The sequence below is a fragment of the Eubalaena glacialis genome, chromosome 9 (assembly GCF_028564815.1).
Source record: "Eubalaena glacialis isolate mEubGla1 chromosome 9, mEubGla1.1.hap2.+ XY, whole genome shotgun sequence".
NCBI lineage: Eukaryota > Metazoa > Chordata > Mammalia > Artiodactyla > Balaenidae > Eubalaena > Eubalaena glacialis.
Genome location: NC_083724.1, coordinates 124908355 through 124936018, shown reverse-complemented (window position 1 = coordinate 124936018; position 27664 = coordinate 124908355). Strand labels below are relative to the sequence as shown.

The window sequence follows — 27664 nt, the reverse complement described above, 5'->3', positions numbered from 1 at the left end:
TTGAGGACTTCCTAAGAAGAAGCATATAGATGTGGCCACCACACATTCACACACAATTATTATGTCTTTCTGTGAAAGCTGAATGAAAAATGATTATTACATTCTTTTGAACATAAATACGATCCATAAACACCAAGCGTTGGGATTACAGAAAATTCCTTGGTGACAAGAAAACAAATGGGGCATTTTAGGAAACATAGATTAGGGATGGCCGTGCCCTCTTATCAAGTGATTCTGTTAGAAACGGGTAGCTGAGGGTTGCGAGTGGAAGTTCATGGTCTCGTGGCGATAAGCAGCGGGCACTGGGCCCTTCTCTGTCAGCCGGACGCTGCCCCTGGTCACTGTTCCACCTTCGCCCCTTGAATCTTAGAGCAAATGAGGCGGTCTTGGAAAGCTCCCCCAAATTAAGCTCAGGTTTCAATATCTTTCTTTTACATGCATGAAAAATGTTATAGATATTTTTTATAAATGAAAAAATATAAAATGAAGAGTTCATAAAATTATTCACAGCAAGTGTACTATTTCAGGTTGCACTTTCTATTTCTAAGAAATTAAAAACCACTTTTATATAGATTATATAGATGAAAGAATCATGTAAGATTCATTTGGCTCTTATTTCCTTCTTTCTTTGATGAATTTGATTTGCAGTGTGGCAAACATCCTGTTTCTACTGACATACTTGGGTCAAATCAGAAATGACTAAGGTGGAGGAGGGCTAATCGTGTTGTTTAAAAATCTAAGCACTTCAAAATTATTACCTTTACTCCCCATGTTGTTCTACTCTTTAGCACTTCAGCCAAAATACTGGAAAATACTCCTACTCTTTCAATTCAACTGGAAGCTCAATGCTATCTCTAATACCTTTTCTAATCAGAGTTGTCACAAATGCTTTATTTCCTTGCTAAATACATGTTATGGCTGAGCTTGGAAGTAAAAACAATGTTCAGACTTCTGTTCAGCATCTAAGTAAAGAGTAAACTTTGACCTAAGTAATTCACTGGACATAAAATCCCATATCAAAGACAACGACACAGGGGCTTCCCTGGTGGCGCAGTGTTTGAGAGTCCGCCTGCCAATGCAGGGGACACGGGTTCGAGCCCTGGTCTGGGAAGATCCCACATGCCGCGGAGCAACTAGGCCCGTGAGCCACAACTACTGAGCCTGCGCGTCTGGAGCCTGTGCTCCGCAACAAGAGAGGCCACGATAGTGAGAGGCCCGCGCACCGCGATGAAGAGTGGCCCCCGCCTGCCACAACTAGAGAAAGCCCTCGCACAGAAATGAAGACCCAACACAGCCAAAAAAATAAAAAATAAATTAAAAAAAAAAAAAAAAGACAACGACACACATCAAATTTAGAAGCCTTACTGCTTCTCTCCGGCCGCAGCGATGCTTTCGTCTTCTTGTTCTGGCTCCCACTCTCATGCAGGGCCTTGAACCAGTCCCGCAGTCTGCTGGCCATCTCCCTGAGCTCCAGGTCACTGCAGGCTGAAAGCAAAGAGGAACAACACAAAGTCTGAAGAGTCACTGAGCGTCATGTCAGCGCTCGTTCTCAAATTATTCCAATACTTAAAAGGTAACAACAACTAAAAGAGGAAAACTAATACAGTTGCTAATTGTGCTTTAGCCTTGAAGAACGAAATACGTGTTTGCAACACAGCAAGATGTAATATAACAGTAACACTTCTTTAATAAAGAAATATGACTAGTGGAATTCTGCTTGCACTCTTCAGAGGGTCTCCTTGTGAACATCACATGGATCTAGTCATGATATTCACGTACTGAACACATCATGGGAAGATGCTGGTGGGTCGTCTGGGGAAATAAGGGGCTGAAAAACCAAAATGAATACTTACACATTTATTACTGGCTCTACCTATTGTAATACCTTATGATTTATAAACCTGCATGAGTATGTGCAATATATGTAGGAATTATCAAATATAAATATGTGCTGTTTTTATTTGGCTTAATCTTAATCTTACATATTTTTTGACCACAGAAAAGGAAGAGCTCTTATTTGACATTAGGAAAGATAGAAAATATTTCAGAAAATGATATCATATTTCTGTTGTAAAAGAAAGGTGTTAGCAAACTTTGACATTTGGACTTAAATTAATTCCTCGTTTCAAAATATTGTTATTTACCAATAATTATGTTCTTAAAATTAGTCTATACAATAAGAGTAGCAGAATATATTTTATAAATATGTATGTGTGTGTGAGACTAATGCTAAAATATGGTAGGTCAAATTCAGTAATTTGTTGCCAAAATATTTTGAAAATATAAGAAATACTTATTTATATTGTTACTGGAGACCTCATTCCTCTTCAAGTAACTAATGTGCAATTTCCTGAACCGAGTGCCCTTTAACACTCTTCCTGTTCAGTTTGTTAAAAACAATAATTTACACAATGATATTAAAGTGTTACATTACACTTAATATATGCTATACACATTATATTACAATATGTATTATATATAATGTAACATGTACAACATAAAAAATATAGTATAGTGTAATGCAATATAATTTAAGAATCTAAGACCACTTCCTGGTATTAAATAAAACTGCGGATTAATAGGCCCTCCCGGTACCCAGTGAGGTGGATGACCCATATCAGCAAATCACTGTGACATTTCAGCACCCTGGAGGCACAAAACAAGACCCTAAAACAGCTGTGGAGGGAGAGCCGTGTGCAAAGAATAAAGACTTGGAATGTCTTCAGACTTTCCAGGAGTAACATTGACAGGCAGAAAGACAACTGGAAAATTACTTCGTAGTTTATACCGGGAATCCTACATCCAGAAAAATCAGGTGGGAGAGTAAGCTAAAGATATTTGAAATATACAAGATCCCAAGATTAACCACCGGCATCACCTTTCCCCAGGAGCCTCTGGAAGATGTGATCCATCAGAGAGAGAACTGACGAGTGGATGTGAGACACAGGAAATATGAGCCTTAGGAGAGAAGTGAGGCGGTTTCTGGGACGACGGGAAAGAGGGTCCCAGGACACGTGCTGTGGGTTTGAACATCGCTGGTCAAGGGTTAGGGCTGCAGGATTTACAGCTATCATTTCATCCAGGGAAACAATGAGCTACGTGAAGGTGGAAGAAAACATCACCTTTACAGGTCATGTCCAGGCTGGCTGAGGCTGAGGGACGGAGACAAAAAGTCCCTCTAATGTGCCCGTGGACCCTCCAGCCCGCAGTCTGTGCCCACAGACATCCAGGCGAGAGTCTGCTGACCCACAAACTGCTATGCAGAAGAAGACGAAAGCCCACCTGAAGAAAGGCATTCTTCTACATAAGCACATATGCTCATTTACCTGACACGCATCTCTGGAGGGAAAAGACAAGGTTGATGAGGCTAGTTCTCTCCAGCGGGGGGAACCAGATGAAGGAAGGAAAGTGCTGTGAGGGAGTCTTATGTTTACCGTTCATCTCTTTTTTCCTATTCAATTGTGTGCTTAAACCCCTATTAACATTCAAAAATAAATTGAAAGTTTTAAATTTCTTTCAAGAATTAATTACAATGCTTCTAACCCTTCACCCAGCATTTCTCTTTCTTAAAAATTATCTTGCAGGTGTACCACACATACACAAGCTTATTTAAATTGCACAACATCATTTATTCAGCACTTCTCTAACAGCAGGGGGGTTAACAACACTGCTTATCAGCAGTGGCCTGGTGGGATAAGCCAGGGACATCCACCCCCAATGAAGCTCTGAGTCATTAATACGTTAAGAAGGTCATTATGTACAGACTTGGAACAATACCTACACTACAGCTTCTGGTGAAAAAAGATGAACACAAAAGATGTTTGGTACACTTCCGTTTGTGTAAAAAGGGAGGAAAATGTGTTTGTTCATGTATGCCTAAAATATCTCCGGAAATACAAAGGAGAGATTGAGAGACTTTCACCTCTGCAAGGGGGATGGGGGAGAGGAGATCCAGGTTGGTGGAGATGTCTGTGTATGTATATTTACTTTATTTTTTATTTTTTCCCACCCGTATAATAGTCCTTTATTTATATATTTATTTATTTAACTTTCATTTATAATTTTAAACATTACAGCATGTTAATGCATTACCTACTTCAAACACATAAACATTCAAAAATGAATTTTAGTTCTCTCTTTCCTTTATCCACCTTATATTTTTCCCAAACCACACCCAGCAAAGAGCAAAGTTTCATCCAATAAAATACCTGCTGAAGAATGATAAAAAGTCTGTTGAAAAGATGGCATAAATTTTCTTTTCCTGTGTCAGTTAATTTTAGTGATATAGTGCTTACCATGTATATCTAATGAAATGTTTGTAAACTTGTACGATTTTTATGAGGTTAAGTAATTTACATTTAAAAATAATACCATTAAAAAAATTTCCTCAAATATGAGACATTAACAGCTTTACTGTGTGTCACACACAACTTAGCTTAAGTTTCAACAGAAGGTTATGTATGTCTTGTAATAGAACATTCTAGGAATTAAGAAGCCTGTGGTAATAATAATAATGATATGATAATAGCAGCTAACACTACACACTTACTGCTAGTTCTTTACAGATATGAGCATGTTTAATCCTTATAAAAACTCTATGTAGATTATACTACTGGGACGACCTTCAAGATGGCGGAGGAGACGTGGAGATCACTTTCCTCCCCACAGATACGGTAGAAATACATCTACACGTGGAACTGCTCCTACAGAACACCCACTGAACGCTGGCAGAAGACGTCAGACCTCCCAAAAGGCAAGAAACTCCCCACGTACTTGGGTAGGGCAAAAGAAAAAAGAAACAACAGAGACAAAAGAATAGGGACGGGACCCGCACCAGTGGGAGGGAGCTGTGAAGGAGGAAAGGTTTCCACACACTAGGAAGCCCCTTCGTGGGCAGAGACTGCGGGGGGCAGAGGGGGGAAGCTTCGGGGTCACGGAGGAGAGCGCAGCCACAGGGGTGCGGAGGGCAAAGCGGAGAGATTCCCGCACAGAGGCTCGGCGCCGAGCAGCACTCACCAGCCCGAGAGGCTTGTCTGCTCCCCCGCCGGGGCGGGCGGGGGCTGGGAGCTGAGGCTCGGGCTTCAGTCGGATCGCAGGGAGAGGACTGGGGTTGGCGGCGTAAACACAGCCTGAAGGGGCTAGTGCGCCACGGCTAGCCGGGAGGGAGTCCGGGAAAAAGTCTGCAGCTGCCGAACAGGCAAGAGACTTTCTCTTGCCTCTTTGTTTCCTGGTGCGCGAGGAGAGGGGATTCAGAGCGCCGCTTAAACGAGCTCCAGAGACGGGCGCGAGCCGCGGCTATCAGCGCGGACCCCAGAGACGGGCATGAGACGCTAAGGCTGCTGCTGCCGCCACCAAGAAGCCTGTGTGCGAGCACAGGTCACTATCCACACCTCCCCTCCCGGGAGCCTGTGCAGCCCGCCACGGCCAGGCTCCCGTAATCCGGGGACAACTTCCCCGGGAGAGCGCACGGCGCGCCTCAGGCTGCTGCAACGTCACGCCGGCCTCTGCCGCCGCAGGCTCGCCCCGCCTCCTCCGTACCGCTCCCTCCCCCCAGCCTGACTGAGCCAGAGCCCCCGAATCAGCTGCTCCTTTAACCCCGTCCTGTCTGGGCGGGGAACACACGCCCTCAGGCGACCTACACGCAGAGGCGGGACCAAATCCAAAGCTGAACCCCGGGAGCTGTGCGAACAAAGAAGAGAAAGGGAAATCTCTCCCAGCAGCCTCAGGAGCAGCGGATTAAAGCTCCACAGTCAACTTGATGTACCTGCATCTGTGGAATACCTGAATAGACAACGAATCATCCCAAATTGAGGAGGTGGACTTTGGGAACAACTGTAGACTTGGGGTGTGCTGTATGCGACTGACCAGTTTCTGATTTGTATGTTTATCATAGTTTACTTTTTAGCGCTTGCTATCATTGGTGGATTTCTTTATTAGTTTGGTTGCTCTCTTCTTTTTTTTTTAATTACTTAAAAAATTTTTTAAAATAATATTTAAAAAATGTTTTATTTTAAGAACTTTATTTATTTATTTCTTTTCTTTTCTTTCTTTCTTCTTTTTTCTCCCTTTTTTTCTGAGCCATGTGGCTGACAGGGTCTTGGTGCTCCAGCCTGGTGTCAGGCCTGAGCCTCTGAGGTGGGAGAGCCAAGTTCAGGATACTGGACCACCAGAGACCTCCCGACCCTACATAATATCAATTGGCTAGAGCTCTCCCAGAGATCTCCGTCTCAACGCTAAGACCCAGCTCCACTCAACGACCAGCAAGCTCCAGTGATGGACACCCCATGCCAAACAATTAGCAAGACAGAAACACTACCCCACCCATTAGCAGAGAGGCTGCCAAAAATCTTAATAAGTTCACAGACACCCCCAAACACACCACCGGACACGGTCCTGCCCACCAGAAAGACAAGATCCAGCCTCATCCTCCAGAACAAAGGCACAAGTCCCTTCCACCAGGAAGCCTACACAACCCACTGAACCAACCTTACCCACTGGGGGCAGACACCGAAAACAACGGGAACCATGAACCTGGAGCCTGCGAAAAGGAGACCCCCAAACACAGTAAGTTAAGCAAAATGAGAAGACAGAGAAATACGCAGCAGAGGAAGGAGCAAGGTAAAAACCCACCAGACCAAACAAATGGAGAGGAAATAGGCAGTCTACCTGAAAAAGAATTCAGAGTAATGATAGTAAAGATGATCCAAAATCTTGGAAATAGAATGCAGAAAACATAAGAAACGTTTAACAAGGACCTAGAAGAACTAAAGAGCAAACAAACAATGATGAACAACAAAATAAATGAAATTAAAAATTCTCTAGAAGGAATCAATAGCAGAATAACAGAGGCAGAAGAATGGATAAGTGACCTGGAAGATAAAATAGTGGAAAGAACTACCGCAGAGCAGAATAAAGAAAAAAGAATGAAAAGAATTGAGGACAGTCTCAGAGACCTCTGGCACAACATTAAATGCACCAACATTCGAATTATAGGGGTCCCAGAAGAAGAAGAGAAAAGAAAGGGACTGAGAAAATATTTGAAGAGATTATAGTTGAAAACTTCCCTAATATGGGAAAGGAAAGTCAAGTCCAGGAAGCGCAGAGAGTCCCATACAGGATAAATCCAAGGAAAAACATGCCAAGACACATATTAATCAAACTATCAAAAAGTAAATACAAAGAAAAATACTAAAAGCAGCATAGGAAAAGCAACAAATAACATACCAGGGAATCCCCATAAGGTTAACAGCTGATCTTTCAGCAAAAACTCTGCAAGCCAGAAGGCAGTGGCAGGACATATTTAAAGTGATGAAAGGGAAAAATCTACACCCAAGATTACTCTACCCAGCAAGGATCTCATTCAGAGTCGATGGACAAATTAAAACCTTTACAGACAAGCAAAAGCTAAGAGAATTCAGCACCACCAAACCAGCTTTACAACAAATGCGAAAGGAACTTCTCTTCGCAGGAAACACAAGAGAAGGAGAAGACCTACAATAACAAACCCAAAACAGTTAAGGAAATGGTAATATGAACGTATATATCAATAATTACCATAAATGTAAATGATTAAATGCTCCAACCAAAAGACATCAACTGGCTAAATAGATACAAAAACAAGACCCATATATATGCTGTCTACAAGAGACACACTTCAGACCTAGGGACAAATACAGACTGAAATAGAGGGGATGGAAAAAGATATTCCATGCAAATGGAAATCAAAAGAAAGCTGGAGTAGTAATTCTCATATCAGACAAAATATACTTTAACATGAAGACTATTACAAGAGATAAAGAAGGACACTACATAATGATCAAGGGATCAATCCAAGCAGAAGATATAACATTGTAAATATTTATGCACCCAACATAGGAGCACCTCAATACATAAGGCAAATGCTAACAACCATAAAAGGGGAAGTTGACAGTAACACAATCATAGTAGTGGACTTTAACACCCCACTTTCACCAATGGACAGATCTTCGAAAATGAAAACAAATAAGGAAACACAGGCTTTAAAATGACATATTAAACAAGATGGACTTAATTGATATTTATAGGACCTTCCATCCAAAAACAACAGAATACACTTTCTTCTCAAGTGCTCATGGAACATTCTTCAGGATAGATCATATCTTGGTACCTTGGGTCACAAATGAAGCCTTGGTAAATTTAAGAAAATTGAAATCATAACAAGTATCTTTTCTGACCACAGTGCGATGAAACTAGATGTCAATTACAGGGAAAAAAAACTGTAAAAAACACAAGCACATGGAGGCTAAACAATACACTACTAAATAACCAAGAGATTACTGAAGAAATCAAAGAGGAAAACAAAAAATACCTAGAAAGAATGACAATGAAAACACAACGCCTCAAAACGTATGGGATGCAGCAAAAGCAGTTCTAAGAGGGAAGTTTATAACAATACAATCCTACGTCAAGAAATAAGAAAAATCTCAAAAAAAAAACCTAATCTTAAACCTAAAGCAATTAGAGAAAGAAGAACAAAAAACCCCTAAAGTTAGCAGAAGGAAAGAAATCGTAAAGATCAGATCAGAAATAAATGAAAAAGAAATGAAGGAAAAGATAGCAAAGATCAATAAAACTAAAAGCTGGTTCTTTGAGAACATAAACAAAATTGATAAACCTTTAGCCAGACTCATCGAGAAAAAAAGGGAGAAGACTCAAATCAATAGAATTAGAAATGAAAAAGGAGTAGTAACAACTGACACTGCAGAAATACAAAGGATCATGAGAGATTACTACAAGCAACTATATGCCAATAAAATGGACAACCTGGAAGAAATGGACACATTCTTAGAAAAGCACAACCTTCCAAGACTGAACCAGGAAGAAATAGAAAATATAAACAGACGATTCACAAGCACTGAAATTGAGACTGTGATTAAAAATCTTCCAACAAACAAAAGCCCAGGACCAGATGGCTTCACAGGCGAATTCTATCAAACATTTAGAGAAGAGCTAACATCTATCCTTCTCAAACTCTTCCAAAATATAGCAGAGGGAGGAACACTCCCAAACCCATTCTATGAGGACACAATCACCCTGGTACCAAAACCAGACAAAGATGTCACAAAAAAAGAAACCATAGGCCAATATCACTGATAAACATAGACACAAAAATCCTCAACAAAACATTAGCAAACAGAATCCAGCAGCACATTAAAAGGATAATATACCATGATCAAGTGGGGTTTATCCCAGGAATGCAAGGATTCTTCAATATACGCAAATCAATAAATGTGATACACCATATTAACAAATTGAAGGATAAAAACCATATGATAATCTCATAGATGCAGAAAAATATTTCGACAAAATTCAACACCCATTTATGATAAAAACTCTCCAGAAAGTAGGCATAGAGGGAACTTACCTGAACATAATAAAGGCCATATATGACAAACCCACAACCAACATCATTCTCAATAGTGAAAAACTGAAGCCATTTCCACTAAGATCCAGAACAAGACAAGGTTGCCCAGTCTCACCATTATTATTCAACATAGTTTTAGAAGTTTTAGCCACAGCAATCAGAGAAGAAAAAGAAATAAAAGGAATCCAAATCAGAAAAAAAGAAGTAAAGCTGTCACTGTTTGCAGATGACATACTATACATAGAGAATCCTAAAGATCCTACCAGAAAACTACTAGAGCTAATCAATGTATATGGTAAAGTAGCAGGATACAAAATTAATGCAGAGAATTCTCTTGCATTTCTATACACTAATGATGAAAAATCTGAAAGAGAAATTAAGGAAACACTCCCATTTACCACTGCAACAAAAAGAATAAGATACCTAGGAATAAAGCTACCTAAGGAGACAAAAGACCTGTGTGCAGAAAACTATAAGACACTGATGAAAGAAATTAAAGAGGATACAAATAGATGGAGAGATATACCATGTTCTTGGATTGGAAGAATCAACATTGTGAAAATGACTCTACTACCCAAAGCAATCTACAGATTTAATGCAATCCCTATCAAACTACCAATGGCATTTTTCACAGAACTAGAACAAAAATTTTCACAATTTGTATGGAAACATAAAAGACCCCAAATAGCCAAAGCAATCTTGAGAAAGAAAAACGGAGCTGGAGGAATCAGGCTCCCACACTTCAGACTCTACTACAAAGCTAGAGTAATCAAGACAGTATGGTACTGGCACAAAAACAGAAATATAGATCAATGGAACAGGATAGAAAACCCAGAGATAAACCCACGCACATATGGTCACCTTATCTTTGATGCAGGAGGCAAGAATATACAATGGAGAAAAGACAGCCTCTTCAATAAGTGGTGAGGGGAAAACTGGACAGCCACATGTAAAAGAATGAAATTAGAACACTCCCTAACACCATACACAAAAATAAACTCAAAATGGTTTAAACACCTAAATGTAGGGCCAGACACTATAAAACTCTTAGAGGAAAACATAGGCAGAACACTCTATGACATAAATCACAGCAAGATCCTTTTTGACCCACCTCCTAGAGGAATGGAAATAAAAACAAAAATAAACAAATGGGACCTAACTAAACTGAAAAGCTTTTGCACAGCAAAGGAAACCATAAACAAGATGAAAAGATAACCCTCAGAATGGGAGAAAATATTTGTAAATGAAGCAACTGACAAAGGATTAATCTCCAAAATATACAAGCAGCTCTTGCAGCTTAATATCAAAAAAACAAACAACCCAATCCAAAAATGGGCAGAAGACCTAAATAGACATTTCTCCAAAGAAGATACACATATTGCCAATAAACACATGAAAGGATGCTCAACATCACTAATCATTAGAGAAATGCAGATCAAAACTACAATGAGATGTCATGTCACACCAGTCAGAATGGAGATCATCAAAAAGTCTACAAACAATAAATGCTGGAGAGGGTGTGGAGAAAAGGGAACCCTCTTGCACTGTTGGTCGGAATGTAAATTGATACAGCCACTATGGAGAACAGTACGGAGGTTCCTTAAAAAACTAAAAATAGAACTACCATATGACCCAGCAATCCCACTACTGGGCATATACCCTGAGAAAACCATAATTCAAAAAGGATCATGTTCCACCATGTTCACTGCAGCACTATTTACAATAGCCAGGACATGGAAGCAACCTAAGTGTCCATCGACAGATGAATGGATAAAGAAGATGTGGCACATATATACAATGGAATATTTCTCAGCCATAAAAGGAAATGAAATTGAGTTATTTGTAGTGAGGTGGATGGACCCAGAGTCTGTCATACGAAGTAAGTCAGAAAGAGAAAAACAAATACTGTATGCTAACACATATATGTGGAATCTAAAAAAAAAAAAAAAAAAAGGTTCTGAAGAACCTAGGGGCAGGACAGGAATAAAGATGCAGATGTAGAGGATGGACTTAAGGACACAGGGAGGGGGAAGTGTAAGCTGGGACTAAGTGAGAGAGTGGCATGGACATATACACACTACCAAATGTAAAATAGCTAGCTAGTGGCAAGCAGTAGCATAGCACAGGGAGATCAGCTCGGTGCTTTGTGACCACCTAGAGAGGTGGGATACGGAGGGTGGGAGGGAGATGCAAGAGGGAGGGGATATAGGGATATATGTATATGTATAGCTGATTCACTTTGTTATACAGCAGAAACTAACACACCATTGTAAAGCAATTATACTCCAGTAAAGATGTTAAAAAAAAACAATATTTGCTATGAAGCACCAATTGGAAAATTTTGGCAATTATGAATATTTTATGTAGGTTTTTGCGTGCATATGTTTTTATTTCTCCTAGTGAAGTAATTAGAATTGGAATTACAGGATCTTGGGGTATGTTAGTTTCATAATAAAACTTTTTTTTCAAAGTTAAAAAAAAAAGATTATAGTACTACTGCTTCCATGTAAGTGTCCGGAAATTGAGCCATTGAGAGCTTTAAAACTGTCTGAGCTCAGAGAAGTGGGAGAACCAAGTTCTGAACCCAAAAGGATAGATGTCAGAGCCCAGGTGCTTAATCCTGACAGGAAACCCCCCTCAGTAGTCCCAATAATAATAATCACCACCACTGCCGCAGCCGCGGCAGCAAAGCCGTACTTAGAAGAGCCAAGTCAAAGCTTCACTCCAAGCCCATGAATTTCTTCTCTGGGAAGTGAGGACTGTAGTCCTCACTACTGATGCGTGGTGATTGCCATGCAGAGCTGGGTGATGTTAGCAAAACACACTTTTAGAAGAAAATAACACGAAACCTATGTAAATACATCTTCTTGACTAGGAAGGAATCATTTGTCTTCAAGTCCAATTTTCGTGCCAGTTAAGAACAGATCCCAGAGATGTGATGAACACCAAATGCAGGAGAGTTTATGCTGCTACAGACCTCACAGCAAGTTCACAAAGGCCACGATGGAGGTCACGGAAGACGTGCCTTCCCCTAATCGTTTAAGAGAAGCCACAGTATTGCCCTCACTTTTTATGAGTTCAGCTGCCCTTGCCATACACAAAAAAGGACATGCCTAGCTCATGCAAGCTTGAAATATATTACTTACAGGACGACAGTCACAATTCCCTGGCTACCAAATCCTTTGCTACGGACACGCTCTGATAGGAACAGGAGCAGTCAGACCCCACCCACGCGAGGGTCTGACGGCCACCAGCACTTCAGTAGTGTTCTTTTCCAGAAAAAGTCAATGAATGTCTTTTCCTGATGTTTTCCACAAGTTCTACTATATTGATTTTTTTCTACATATAGACTCTTGCATTTATGTAGCATGAAATGTTTTGAATGAGGTTTCACATTTGATTTTAATGTCAAGCCTGGAAGATTAGGTAAAGGATATTATCATTTTTTCTTTTTATAGCTATGGAAACTGGGACACAGAAGTTAAATGCTGCCCTAAATTTTATAGCCAGTAGTGACTAGAGCAGGCTTGGTGCTCACTGATTTAATTGTATTTGTAGTCAGGAGTGAATAACAGAACAATAAATCATAATCAATGTGAATAAAAGAAAAGCTGGGTTTCAATGCAAGGTTCTTCAATTGTGTCCAGTTATAAACTAGGGCCTGATGTTACACAAAGCAAAGCAGTGAAAAGGGAAGAGGTCTTAGAGGTTTAAAAAGTTACATATTGTATTTATAGCTGTGTACACACACACAGGTCTTTGACAAGAGAAAAAAACACAGGTAGAAGAAAGGATGGGATTATTGTAGAAGGTAAAATAAAAGCAAGAGAGAGAAATTACAGAGGAAGAACATAAAAGAGATGCTAGGAGACATGGGGGGATCTGTCTAGAAGTCCAGTATCTGACTTACACAGTTATTGAGAAAGAATTTGAAGTGGATAAATTACTTTAAGAATACAGAAAATAATTCCTATAACTGCAGAAGGAGAGAAGTTTTCAGAGAGAGGGACCCCCTGAGTTCTTAGCTGAATGAATTAAACATACACATATACACACTCACACAAAGACATCTTTGAAAACAGAATATGAAATATAAAACGATTATAAGAGCTTTCAGGAAGCAAACAAAACTGAACAAATAAACAAGCAAACAAAAACAAACATATGGTTACTACCAAAGGCAAAGAATAAGCTTGGTATCTCAATAATCATTAGCAATAACGGATTACAGACAATTATGAAGCAAGCCTTCAACATTCTAAAGAAAACTGATTTGAATCTAGTATCCCACATCCATTCAATTATCAATCAATAGGGCAGAATAAAGGCAGTTGAGCTGAGCAAGGACTCAGAGATTTTTGCATTCCACACCACCAGAAGAATGGGCTGAAGCGAAATGAGAGAGGAAATTAAGAAAAACAAAGGCAAGAAATTCACAAAAGAAACACGGAGAACGACGTACTCAAACGAGTTATGCAGCAGATCTGGGGGACGGCTCGGGGGGACAGACCCAGGTGGTGAGGAGAGGGATGTGACGGAGCTTGTGAAAACTCATCACAGTCGTGATAAAGGCAGCTGGGGCGGAAATGGTAGCGTGCACTTCAAATTGATGTTGGGCATACTCTCCACTGCGACTGAGGAAAATGCACTTGTACTGACGAAATTCCAGCATAAATTCTCACTCCGCAGTGAACAATATTTACATTATCATTGTAGGGTAAAAGTTCTTGATAGCAAAGTGACTCATAAAGAATTCACAGAAGACCTAATGGTGGTTATAGTATAGTATAATCTAAGTGTCGTCACTCTTGGGAAGGAGTGGTCCCACTATGGCCACTGGACGTGGGGAGATAGAGGTGAAGACATGTAGAGTGAACAGCCAATGTTCCCATTTTACCAAATGAGCAGGCAAGAGCCATCTGTGGACCTGGAAGCAGATGGGTACGCGTTCTGGGTTTTGTTTTTTTGCTACTGTTATTGCCTTTCGAAATTGAAACAACTGGAAAACTAAGAATAGCCATATCTTTATATTGGACAGTGGGAGGGAAGTGAAATTTATTCTCATTTATCAAAGCACAACATCTAAAGGTAATGGTTGAAGTTGATACATAGCCATTTCACCAATAGCTAATCACCAGATGGGGAAAACCATCAGGGCTCAAAAATGACCAGCTCTGTGACCAGGGCTGGGATGAGGAGTGCGGCAGGGGGCCACTGGGGGTTTTATTATAATCCCTTCCAAGCCTTTCACTTCTCAGCCACACTTGAAAATCAGCAGCAGAGGGTCACTCCCCTCTCAGCACCATGTCTCCCCTTTATGGAAACCCTGGGGAGGGTACTGTGTTCACAATAAGGGGCGGGAGCTGAGGGGGGCAGTTTGCATTACAACACGGAGGGACCAGCTTCCTCTACACACCTATGAGCTCAGAGCATTCGTCACTTCACTTCAAATCATAGTTGTTCGGTGGCAAATCTGGTACTGCTAATTCAGAACAATGTCTATTCTGCTAAACCAGCCTCTTTTTCCCACCATTAAACAAAATAATATTATTAAGATGTCACTGGCAGGGCAGACACAAAGACCCGTGAACCCACATCTGTATGGATCCACATGGGGAGGATCACCCAGAGTGAGGACGGATGGAGAGATCTGGGGACATTCAGTGCCTTTAGATGCCCAAGGCATTTTCTTTTGGAGGCCCCTACCTGTAGCATACATTAAAAATAATATATTAGGTATAAAATCTTTGAAAATATTTTTAAAAATTTTGCAAGTTAATTTAATTAACTCATTCATTTTAAAATTGGCAATGATTTATCTGAAAGTCTTGGGAAAATCAGGAATTCTTCCCAAATCAGAAACTTTAAACATTCCTGAAGTTTAATTAAATTTTATAAACACAAAATTTAAAAATTAGAGAAATGCAAATCAAAATTACAACGAGGTACCATCTGACACTGGTCAGAATGGCCATCATTAAAAAGTCTACAAACAAGAAATGTGGAAGATGGTGTGGAGAAAAGGGAACCCTCCTGTACTGTTGGTGGGAATGTAAATTGGTGCAGCCACTATGGAGAACACTATGCAGAGTCCTCAGAGAAGTAAAAATAGTACTACCATGTGATCCAGCAATCCCACTCCTGGGCATATATCCAGAGAAAACTATAATTCAAAAAGATACATGCACCCCTATGTTCACAGCAGCACTATTTACATAGAAGCAACCTAAATGTCCATCAACAGATGAATGGATAAAGAAGATGTGGTACATAGACACAAGAATATTACTCAGCCATAAAAAAGAATGAAATAATGCCATTTGCAGCAACATGGATGGACCTAGAGACTGTCATACAGAGTGAAGTAAGTCAGACAGAGAAGGACAAATATTGTATTATATCACTTATATACGGAATCTAAAAAAAATGATAAAAATGAACTTGCTTACAAAACAGAAATAGGGTCACAGACTTAGAAAACAAACTTATGGTTACCAAATGGGAAAGGGGGGGGGATAAATTAGGAGTTTGGGATTAACATATACACACTACTATGTGTAAAATAGATAACCAACAAAGACCTACTGTATAGCATAGAGGACTATACTCAATATTCTGTAATAATATAAATGGGAAAAGAATTTGAAAAAGAATAGATATATGTATACATATAACTGAATCACTTTACTGTACACCCGAAACTAACAAAACATTGAGAATCAACTACAATTCAATATAAAATAAAAATTTTTTAAAAAAGAAAAAAAAACTACATTGAGGTAACAATTCACACCAGTCAGAATGGCCATCATCAAAAAGTATACAAACAAAAAATGCTGGAGAGGGTGTGAAGAAAAGGGAACCCTCCTACACTGTTGGTGGGAATATAAATTGGTGCAGCCACTATGGAGAACAGTATGGAGGTTCCTTAAAAAACTAAAAATAGAAATACTATAGGATCCAGTAATGTCACTCCTGGGCATATACCTGGATGAAAATATAATTCAAAAAGACACATGCACCCCAATCTTCATACCAGCACTGTTTACAATAGCCAAGACATGGAAGCAACCTAAATATCCATCAACAGATGAATGGATAAAGAGGATGTGGTACATATATACAATGGAATATTACTCAGCCATAAAAAAAGAATGAAATAATGCCATTTGCAGCAACATGGATGGACCTAGAGACCATCATACTAGGTGAAGTAAGTCAGAAAGAGAAGGACAAATATTGTGTGATATCACTTATGTGTGGAATCTTAAAAAATGGTACAAATGAACTTATTTACAAAACAAAAATAGACTCACAGACATTGAAAACAAATTTAGGATTACCAAAGGGGAAGGGGGGGGAGGGATAAATTGGGAATTTGCGTTTAACACTACTGTACATAAAATAAACAACAAGGAGATACTGTATAGCACAGGGAAATATATTCATTATCTTACAATAACCTGTAATGGAAAATAATCTGAAAAAGAATATATATATATATATATATATAGCTGACTCACTTTGATGTACACCTGAAACAGTGTAAGTTAACTATACTTAAATTAAAAAAAAAAACAAAAAACTCAGTTAACAATCCCTGCAGGCTTTGTGGTGGACAGACGGAAGTGTCTGGGGTCGATCCCATTACATGTGTTACAGGAGCCATGTCTCTGCAGCTCAAAGTACAAAATCAGACAAGTTGCCCTCCAGACGCTCTTGACCCTCACCCCACCCCAGACACAGACGCACACACACACACAGACACACACGCATCTTAGAGAAGACTTCTCACCAAGATTACATCAGTCTGAGTGTGCTGTGCCTTAAAGTCATACTAAAAATTTTACATGATAAATTATGGAACTAAAATCATGAGCCTTCAGTACTGCTATAAATCATACAGTTTTATTAAAACATGAGCTACAATTTCTATAGCAGTTGAAGAATACTGATGCTCACAAGCGTATTTGAAACCCTCTGATTCATGGATAATTTTAAAAAAATTTTTAAATTAATTTTTATTGGAGTATAGTTGCCTTACAACGCTGTGTTACTTTCTACCATACAGCAAAGTGCATCAACTATACGTATACATATATCCCCTTGTTTTTGGATTTCCTTCCCATTTAGGTCACCACAGAGCATTGAGTAGAGTTCCCTGTACTATACAGTAGGTTCTTATTAGTTATCTGTTTTATACATAGTATCAATAGTGTTTATGTGTCAATCCCAATCTCCCAATTCATCCCACTCCCCCTTTTCCCCCTTGGTATCCGTACTTTTGATCTCTACATCTGTGTCTCTATTTCTGATTCACAAATAAGTTCATCTACACCATGTTTCTAGATTCCAGATACATACATTAATATACAACATTTGTTTTTCTCTTTCTGATTTCCTGTATCACAGTCTCTAGGTCCATCCACATCTCTACAAATGTCCCAATTCCGTTCCTTTTTATGGCTGAGTAATATTTCATTGTATATATTTACCACATCTTCTTTATCCATTCGTCAGTTGATGGACATTTAGGTTGCTTCCATGTCCTGACTATTGTAAACAGTGCTGCAATGAACACTGTGGTACATGTCTCTTTTTGAATTATGGTTTTCTCTGGGTACATGTCCAGTAGTGGGACTGCTGGGTCATATGTTGGTTCTATTTTTAGTTTTTTAAGGAACCTCCATACTGTTCTCCATAGTGGCTGTATCAATTTACATTCCCACCAACAGTGTAGGAGGGTTCCCTTTTCTCCACACCCTCTCCAGCATTTATTGTTTGCAGATTTTCTGATGATGGCCATTCTGACCTGTGTGAGGTGATACCTCATTGTGGTTTTGATTTGCATTTCTCTAATAATTAGTGATGTCGAGCATCTTTTCATGTGTTTGTTGGCTATCTGTATGTCTTTGTTGGAGAAATGTCTATTTAGGTCTTCCACCCATGTTTTGATTGGGTTTATTTTTTTGATATTGAGCTGCATGAGCTGTTTGTATATTTTGGAGATTAATCCTTTGTCTGTTGATTCGTTTGCAAATATTTTCTCCCATTCTGAGGGTTGTCTTTTTGTCTTGTTTATGGTTTCCTTTGCTGTGTCAAAGCTTTTAAGTTTAGTTAGGTCCCATTTGTTTATTTTTGTTTTTATTTCCATTACTCTAGGAGGTGAATCAAAAAAGATCTTGCTGTGATTTATGTCAAAGGGTGTTCTTCCTATGTTTTCCTCTAAGAGTTTTATAGTGTCCAGTTTTACATTTAGGTCTCTAATCCATTTTGAGTTTATTTTTGTGTATGGTGTTAGGTAGTGTTCTAATTTCATTCTTCTACATGTAGCTCTCCAGTTTTCCCAGCACCACTTATTGAAGAGACTGTCTTTTCTCCATTGTATATTCTTGCCTCCTTTGTCATAAATTAATTGACCATTGGTGTGTGGGTTTATCTCTGGGCTTTCTCTCCTGTTCCATTGATTTATATTTCCGTTTTTGTGCCAGTACCATACTGTCTTGGCTACTGTAGCTTTGTAGTATAGCCTGAAGTCAGGGAGCCTGATTCCTCCACCTCGGTTTTTCTTTCTCAAGATAGCTTTGGCTATTTGGGGGTCTTTTGTGTTTCCATATAAATTAAAAAAATTTTTGTTCTAGTTCTGTGAAAATGTCACTGGTAGTCTGATAGGCATTGCATTGAATCTGTAGATTGCTTTGGGTACTATAGTCATTTTCACAATATTGATTCTTCCAATCCAAGAACATGGTATGTCTCTCCATCTGTGTCATCTTTCATTTCTTTCATCAGCCCCTTATAGTTTTCTGAGTACAGGTCTTTTGCCTCCTTAGGTAGGTTTATTCCTAGATATTTTATTCTTTTTGTTGCAATGGTAAATGGGATTGTTCCCTTGACAGATAATGTGCTTTTTGAGGACCAGCCTGAGGGTGGAGGGTTTTATTCTGAGGCATTTTGTTCAGACACGAGATGGTCCATGTTCAGTGGATGAGCCTCCGGGGGGGTGTGGGCAGTTGTGACACACGATTCGTCACCTGCCGACAGGCAGTGGCATTTGGGATTTTAAAAAGGTCTCTCTGAAAAGCAGGGATGACTGGAGGGGATCAAGCAACACAGCCGCATTCCAGGCAGACGTCTTAGAGATGACAAACTCTTGGGATATTTAATGTCCCGTAAAACACAGACAAATCCATGTCTGTCCTCAGGCTGGGAGGAGAATGAAGGTCAGGTTGTGTCAACCCTTTTTAAACTAAATTATCTGAATCAACAAATTTGAGCCTTCAAATGTCTGCTGATCTTTCCTACTAATGGAACATGACACTAAGCTTAAACTTATCTGTGACATTTAATAATAATGCAATCAAAAAGGCTATTAGAATTCCATGCCTGGAGTTATTACTAATCTGTATTTCTGGAAAGAGCAACGAGATACATTTATCTAATTCATCTGAATATACAGATGGCCTTGTTTCTACCCTTGTATTAAATGCAGACTAGATGTAGAGTTAACAAGAGGAAAAACTCTTGACAGCTGCCCCATCCCTGTGAGGAAACCACAGCCCAGGAAGCCCCCAGTAGAGAAAGGAAGAGGCTTCAGCAGCAGCTTCTAGGGACGAAGGTACTTACTTAAATCATTCTCTCCGGGGTGGGTCGAGGGTATCATCACACGGGATCCTGGTGGGTCCGAGGGTCCCCGCTGGACTGTAGGATCCAGCACAAATGCCTGGTAGGTATAGACTAGTTTGCTGGAGCTGCCATAACTAAGTCTACACACTGGGCGGCTTAAGCAGCAGAAACTGATTTTCTCACAGAGCTGGATGCTGGAAGTCCAAGGCCAAGGGGTCCACAGGCTACGTTCCACCTCTGTTCCTACGGCCTCTCCTTGGCATGAGGTTGGCTACCTTCTCGCCATGTCCTCACACGTCTGTGCCTCAGTCTGTGCTCTGTCCTAATCTCCTCTGTGTCAAGGACGTTGGTCATATTGGACCAGGGCCCACCCATCGGACCTGGTGTTACCTGATCTGCCTCCAGAGGGTCCGTCTCCAAATGCAGTCACGTCTGACACCCGGGGGGGTCAGGGCTTCTACGTGTACACTCAGACCCTGACAGGAGGGGAGCCCTGCGCTGGTGGGACATTATCACGGTGTCACAGGATGGAATACAAACCACCCAAAACTCATGTCGTATGCAGGTTAAAAGGTTCTCCTCAAAATATGTTTTCAGGTATATTTTAAATCTTTATATATTTCTGCACTTCAAACATTAAATATCCTCGACCATCATCACTCATAATTGTATATTGAGGAAAGTGATGAAAAAAGAACATACATTTCTCTTTTGCTCCTAAGTCATTTTCTAATCACTAAAACACACTAATTAAACAGTAAATTCCACCACAGCACAAATGCCCCACAGATCACAGTTCTGGGGAGTATTACATTTTGTTTCATGAAGATGGGTTCCACAGTCACAAGTTTAATAAACACAGAGCTGAAAAAATTTTAAACAGATTTATTTTATGCATAATTTATCAAGAATGTTAATATGCTTTCAACAAATATGCATCTATAAGAGTGATAATATATATAGTATTATGAAAATGATTTTTGTTATCACAGAACCATATTTTCTCTGGACAGTAATATTCTATGCATTTAAATATATTACACTTCATAAAAGGGAAAAAGTACTACACCTGTCATATATTTTCATGAATGCCTAATCTTTTGCATAACACAATTACATTGATAATAAACAGGACTTGACAAATTATTGGCTGGTTGGATGGATGGATGGATGGATGGATGGATAAATCAATGGAAACTATAATGTTACTCTTTTGTTTTTAATTTTTTTTGAGATTCTCCTTTTGTAGGTCTGGCAAGTTTTAGATATCCAGAAAATACATTTGATAATCCACATACTTTGCAAGCATAGCACTGCATTCTAACAGGTTTCTTTCCTACTGGATGGTAATTTTATGGTCACATATATATATACAAACAGTAAAAATAATAGTCTGTCGGATTTGAAAGATGAGGTGAAGTAAGGCAGATCCATTCAGATTATTATTTTATCTGACAGACTGGCAGATGAATCTTTCATGGCAAAAGACAGAGATTAAAGGTCACAGAAGGTTAGACAGTAATCAAAAGTGCATATTTAGTCAGATGGATTCCATTCAGGAGCATGCTTTTACTCTTGCATAATATTAATAGAAGGCATGCCTGCTATTATAATCAATTCTAGTAGCCATTAAGAGAATTACTGTAGGGTAAAAAGGAAGTCACAAGTGCAAAGGTGGGTACATTCAGCAATCATCTGAAATAATAAAACCTGCCTGGCTTTCCAAGTTTAAGACATAAAAGTCTGAAATAAGCAGAAGAATCTTTAAATTCATAAAACACTACAAATACTTTTTTCAGAAAATCCATTACAGTAAACACTATTTAAATAGTATAATCAATTTCTTCCTCATAGAGTAAAAGATATAATATAATTCTGTATTAGAATATAATTGCTGTTTGTAGGGAAGCACAATAAAATGTTGATGAATTTATACCCCCTGCCCTGAATTCAAAGGCAATTGAGAGATGTAGAAAAGCAGTGTTATTTAGAAAAAATGTTGATGAAAAAAACTGTTAAATTATACAATATTGTTAACATATAGCTGTATTTTTAATTACTACTTTACTACTACTTAAATATTATGTACACAAACACTATAGAAACAGTTAAGTGCATGTCACATTTACATTTGAGCCCGCAAATTAGAAAATGTCCTCATGTCAGTGTCTTGAAGTTCTCCACAAGGCTCCAGACTTTGTTGTGACCTCAGTTATAAGTATTTTGATTCTCAGAAATATGTGATGCTACACATTTTACAGCTTATTTTTGCAGTTTGCCGCAAGTGAATAATTTTGTTTTAACAAGGTCATCTCCTTGGAGATTGTTTATTTCCTTGGCAATTTACCCATAATTAAGAGAGTTGCCACCAGATGGGGGACGAAGCTTCAATTTTGCATGTAAATGAGCTAAGTTATTCAATGGTGAAATTAAAAGGCTATTTGCATGACTTTTTGTGAAAATATTTCTTATCATGTGAAATACTGTTTTAAAACCCTTAAAGACTATTGCTACTATGTGTACCAAACGTGAACATATTACAACTGGTATGAAAAAGTTTTAGTAAAATTTTAAGAAATACATTTGTTTGTTTGGATTATTCGTGTTTTTTATTACAATTGATTTGTCTTAAAGTATACACTACTATGATTAAGGTTCAAATACCTGCAACACTGACTCAAGGATGTTTTAGTAGCACATCTATATCAGATAAAAAAGAATACACGAGAATCCAGCCACCTGCTATGTGGCAGACCAAACATCTGTACTTAGGTGTAGGATGTTTCAAGCAATCTGTAACCTGCAGCGAGGTGGTCCCCACGGCCTGGAGGATGGATGCCAGTCACAAACTCTCAGGGGCTGAGTCACAAGCTGTGGGACCAGGTGACCAAACCGAGGAAAGCGTGGCTTGAGGATTCCACGTGTTCCAGGTCCAGGTGACTGGCGTGGAGTCACGCCCGCCGTTACGGGTGCCCGGCCCTGCGTCTGGCGTGCTGGTGCCGGCCCCCAGCCTTTCTTAAACAAAGTGCTCCTGTTTGGGGTACAACATCAGTGTGACCCCAGGACCCCTGCCGTGGTGGAGCCCAGTGAACTCTGTACTCAACAACACCCTTTTGATTAAACTCCAGTTTCTGTTCGTTTCTTTTCCCAATCCTGCATGTTGAGCAGGACACATAACAGAACAAAAATCAAATACTTAATCATCATCTATCTCAACTCTTTTATTTTTCAGATAAAAATAAAAAAGTCCTTCTTACTATTTGTATTCCTTCCCAGAGTGTATTTACTTTCTAATTCTTTTTCTTTTTTCTTTTTCTTTTTTGGCCATATGGCACGTGGGACCCTAGTTCCTCGACCAAGGATAGAACCCGCGTCCTCTGCACTGGAAGTGTGGAGCCTTAACCACTGGGCTGCCAGGGAAGTCCCCATACTTTCTAATTCTTATACCCAGATAGCAGTTGAGCTGCACAATATTTATGGGCTCTAAAATGATCTCTCCGTGGATATCGATGTCTTAGCCTGGATAGCATCACAACACCATGGGAACCGCTGGCACTCAGGACCCCTGCCCCCATACTCTCTGGTGGTGTTGAAGGGCTGGGCGACGTGCACCACATTCCAGGAGCCCCGCCGGCACCTTCCGGACCAGACTCCCCTCAGGAGGGCTTACGCTACCCTAGGGATGAAGAAGAAGAGGGGCAGCGATGATGCTTTTCTTCCTGCCGCAGGAGGAAGCCCATGGATGGCAGCGTCGCACGTGGGATTCTGTAAAGGCCCCTCTGGATCTTTGTTTTCTAAAGTCACGCATCTTTAGTTTATTTCGCTACCTACCACCTCCTGAGAGGAGCGAAACCAAGAGTCTGCCCTCCTTGACTTTTGTTTCTCTGACCCCTTCCCTGGAATGGCACCACTTCACGGTACCTGACATACCTGAGTGTTCACGCACACATAACTGAGCCCCGTCTGTGAGTCAGAGCCAGGAACACAGGCAAACTGGGTGGGCTCCCAAGGACTAGGGGCACCTCTGTGTGATGACGTGGAAACCCCATTATTCCCCCAATACAGCAAAGCCGCTGTGTCCCCACTTTATCAGTACTTATTGTACTGATAAGAATCAGTACAATACACAGTGGATTGAAATGACCTTTTCAACAAATATCTGTTGTTAGTAAATAGATATAAATGTACTTCTGATACAGCTTGGTTGTTCAAAAAACCAGAGTGACAAGAAAACATGAGAATAAATACCCGTTTAGATAAGCTTTAGGTCTTATTCCTAAACTTTAGTGATTCTCCTCTGTTCAATGTTCATTAGCATCCTCTGGCTAATGACAGAACAAAGATCATAAAGTTCACAAAGCATGTTGGTAGCGATTTGTGTTTATTACATTGACCACCAGCTAGTATGGAGGGTGTTGAAAGGAATATGCTTTGAGTCAGAAATAAGACTCAAATCCTGGGTTTATTTAGGCAAGTTATTCTCTGAAGTTTTCTAGTTGCTTCATCTGCCTAAGAGAGCTAATAACATGTATCTCAGGATGTGGGTGTAACAATCAATTGATACAATACCTGCAAAAGAGAGACGCAGCCCTGACCGCTGGAGATGGCTGAGCATTAACACTCAGGGGGTGTTACATGGGGTCGTCTGGCCTCACAGCTGAGCTGTGGTTCTGCACAGAGCAACCCCGTCAGACATGGGGGCTCTGAGACCACGACCACGAGGGGGCAGGACAAAAGGATAGCTGCTCTGAGATCCCAATCCCATCTGAGTGCAGACACACAGGAACACTTCTCCATTGCACGGGATAAGCCCGCACCCCGACCCTGCTCTTCCAGCCCAAGGAGTAAGTACAGTAATTGTATTAGTTACAGCTTTAGCTCCACTGCATCCCTCTCATCCTATTGATAAAAATTATTAAGCAAATCAAACAAAATTCTCCTCTCTTCTGATGACACCTGATTCAGAGCCAAGTTCCAGTGCTTGAACCCTTTTTGAAACCATTTAACGCAAATCTAAACTCTGTGTGGCGAGGAGCCAGCAGACCTGCCTTTTCTGACTACAGGTGTGTCCCCAGCAGTCTTCCACTGGAGGGGAGCTGACATTGGACAAGGCATCTAAAACATGATAATGTATCAATATTAGATTCTTTTAATTTTCTTTACATCACACCCAATGTTACTGAGATAGTGACCAAGCAAATAGTGTCTTCTGCAGGCCATGCCATGGGGATGCTAACACTCGTGAGAGTGTGTGTGTACATCTTGTAGCCATGAAACAGGTTCAAGACATTTTAGAATTTTAAATAAGAAATTGGGAACCTCATATCACAGTCCAAACTGGGAAACTAATACATAATCAAATTCCCATTATACTGCTAGCTTGCTGAGCTAGTACATGGGATCTACTCTTAAAAACAAAACACACACCCCCACACACAACATGAATTATATATATGAGAGAGAAGAGAGGTTTCTCCTCTCAAATAGCTTCCAATTCTGAAGCTTTTATTGTCTTTTTAAACAAAATCTTTCATTTGATCAAAGGCTACAGTTAAAACACCTTCCAATATATTTTTTTCTAATCAAAAAATCCAAAAGCAAGTTTATAATCACATGCTTACTGCTGCTTTCACAATTGCTTGAAGCTTCATAGTATCTAATTTTTAGGAGCAGTTTCATCTGCATGGTTCCTTGTTTTCTTCACTTACTTGGTCTAATGCAGTTCATACAATTTTTAAAAACAGTTTGTCAATTTCCACAGTAACTGACCTAGGATTTTCACTAGGATTTATATGTTCTAAAGTTCATTTTTTTGCAGTAGCATTAGTTTTAACACTACATATGTTTCACATGTAATGTGTTACAACGTGACTTCTGCACACACTACAGGAGCTGACCCCCCTCTAGTTTGCATCACCACACACCGGACCCCCTTTAACAACTTCACCCACCCCACCCCTTCCCTCTGGTGACCTCGAATCTGTTCTCTGTATCTATGTGTTGGTTCATGTTTTGTTTCTTTATTTTGCTTTTTCTATATTCCACATATGAGTGAAATCATACGGTATTTATCTCTCTCATGGACAGAGCATATACCTCCATTTATTTATGTTTTCTTTTTTTTAAACATTTAAAAATTTTTTATTTATTTTATTTATTTATTTTTGGCTGCTTTGGGTCTTCGTTGCTGTACGTGGGCTTTCTCTAGTTGCGGAGAGCGGAGGCCACTCTTTGTTGCGGTGCACGGGCTTCTCATTGCGGTGGCTTCTCTTGTTGCGGAGCATGGGCTCTAGGTGCGCAGGCTTCAGTAGTTGTGGCACGTGGGCTCAGTAGTTGTGTCTTGCAGGCTCTAAAGGGCAGGCTCAGCAGTTGTGGCACGTGGGCCCAGTTGCTCCGCGGCATTTGGGATCTTCCCGGACCAGGGCTCGAACCTGTGTCCCCTGCATTGGCAGGCGGATTCCTAACCACTGCGCCACCAGGGAAGCCCTATATTTTCTTTACTTTCAATATTTTATATTTTTATAGTGGTCTTACACATTTTGAAAGAAATTCATTGCTAGGCATCTGATATTTCTTGACACCATTTTAAGTGACAATTCTTAAAATTTTTATTTCTCATTTCACATAAATAAAAAATATAATTAGCACTTTGATGAATTTATATAAGTAGTCTTTATGAATGCACTTATTCATCCCAAAGTTTACCTCCAGATTCCTTTGGGTTTTCAACAGATTCACGCTGTCTGTGAATGGATGCAGTTTAATTCTTCCATTCTCATCATGACCACTTTTAGTTAATTTTCCAGACTTACTGCACTTCTACAACAACTGGATGAGATGAGTGTATGTTACTATAGTAGCATCCGTGTCATGCACCCCAATTCAAAAACAATGTGCCCAACATTTTGTCACTAAGAATACCTGCTATAGACATTTTTGTAGAAGAATTTTATCAGGAAGGAAGTTTTATTTGATCATTAATTCCTGAAGCTTTTTGTCATACATGGACACTGGCATTTATCAAATAATTTTAAATGTGATTTTTCAATGTATTTTTAAGTGTTACAAACAAAACTGATTTTTCAGTATTAAAATTCCCTTTAATTCCTGAATCCATTCAAACTTGTTGTGATATATTACACTTAAAAATATACATTCCTAGACTAGTTTTGTTATTCTTTATTAGGCTTTTTACAATTATGAGAAGAACATAATAATTTCCTTTACATATTTTCTTATCTAGGTAATGCTGGATACGTAAAATAAACTGGGAAGTGCTGCTTTTTTTTTCTTATCTGAAAGTGTGTTAATAAATTTCGTATTTTTTCCCTTAAATATCTGGGCCAAGAATTTCTTTTGCAGGAAGATATAAATGATAGATTCTACTTCTACAATATGATTGGATTATTTAAATTTTCTATTTCTCCTTTTGCCAATTTAAGCAAGGTGTTACTGTTTCATTCAGGTTATCATTGGTTCATATTACCAAATAACCAACTTTTACAGTCCTCTCAATTGCTTTTTTAATTGTGCTTTATTAATTTATGCTCTTGTCTTCAATATCGAACAAGTTCATTGAAAACTTAACTCCGGTTCTTAAGGAGCTCAGCACTTCCCCTAAACCATCATAATGCA

General features: G+C 39.5%; 1 protein-coding gene across 4 annotated transcripts in view; it reads right to left on the bottom strand.

Moving 5' to 3' along the window:
- SPOCK3 (SPARC (osteonectin), cwcv and kazal like domains proteoglycan 3) overlaps positions 1-27664 on the bottom strand; it is a 441020-nt gene that overhangs the window by 41507 nt on the left and 371849 nt on the right. For 3 of the 4 annotated variants that reach the window (XM_061199509.1, XM_061199508.1, XM_061199511.1), the window contains one exon: positions 1366-1485. The exons of the other annotated variant lie outside the window; for it this stretch is intronic. In XM_061199509.1, the coding sequence (XP_061055492.1) occupies positions 1366-1485 (120 nt within the window). The remainder of the gene's footprint in view (positions 1-1365; positions 1486-27664) is intronic. 4 annotated transcript variants of the gene reach the window in all.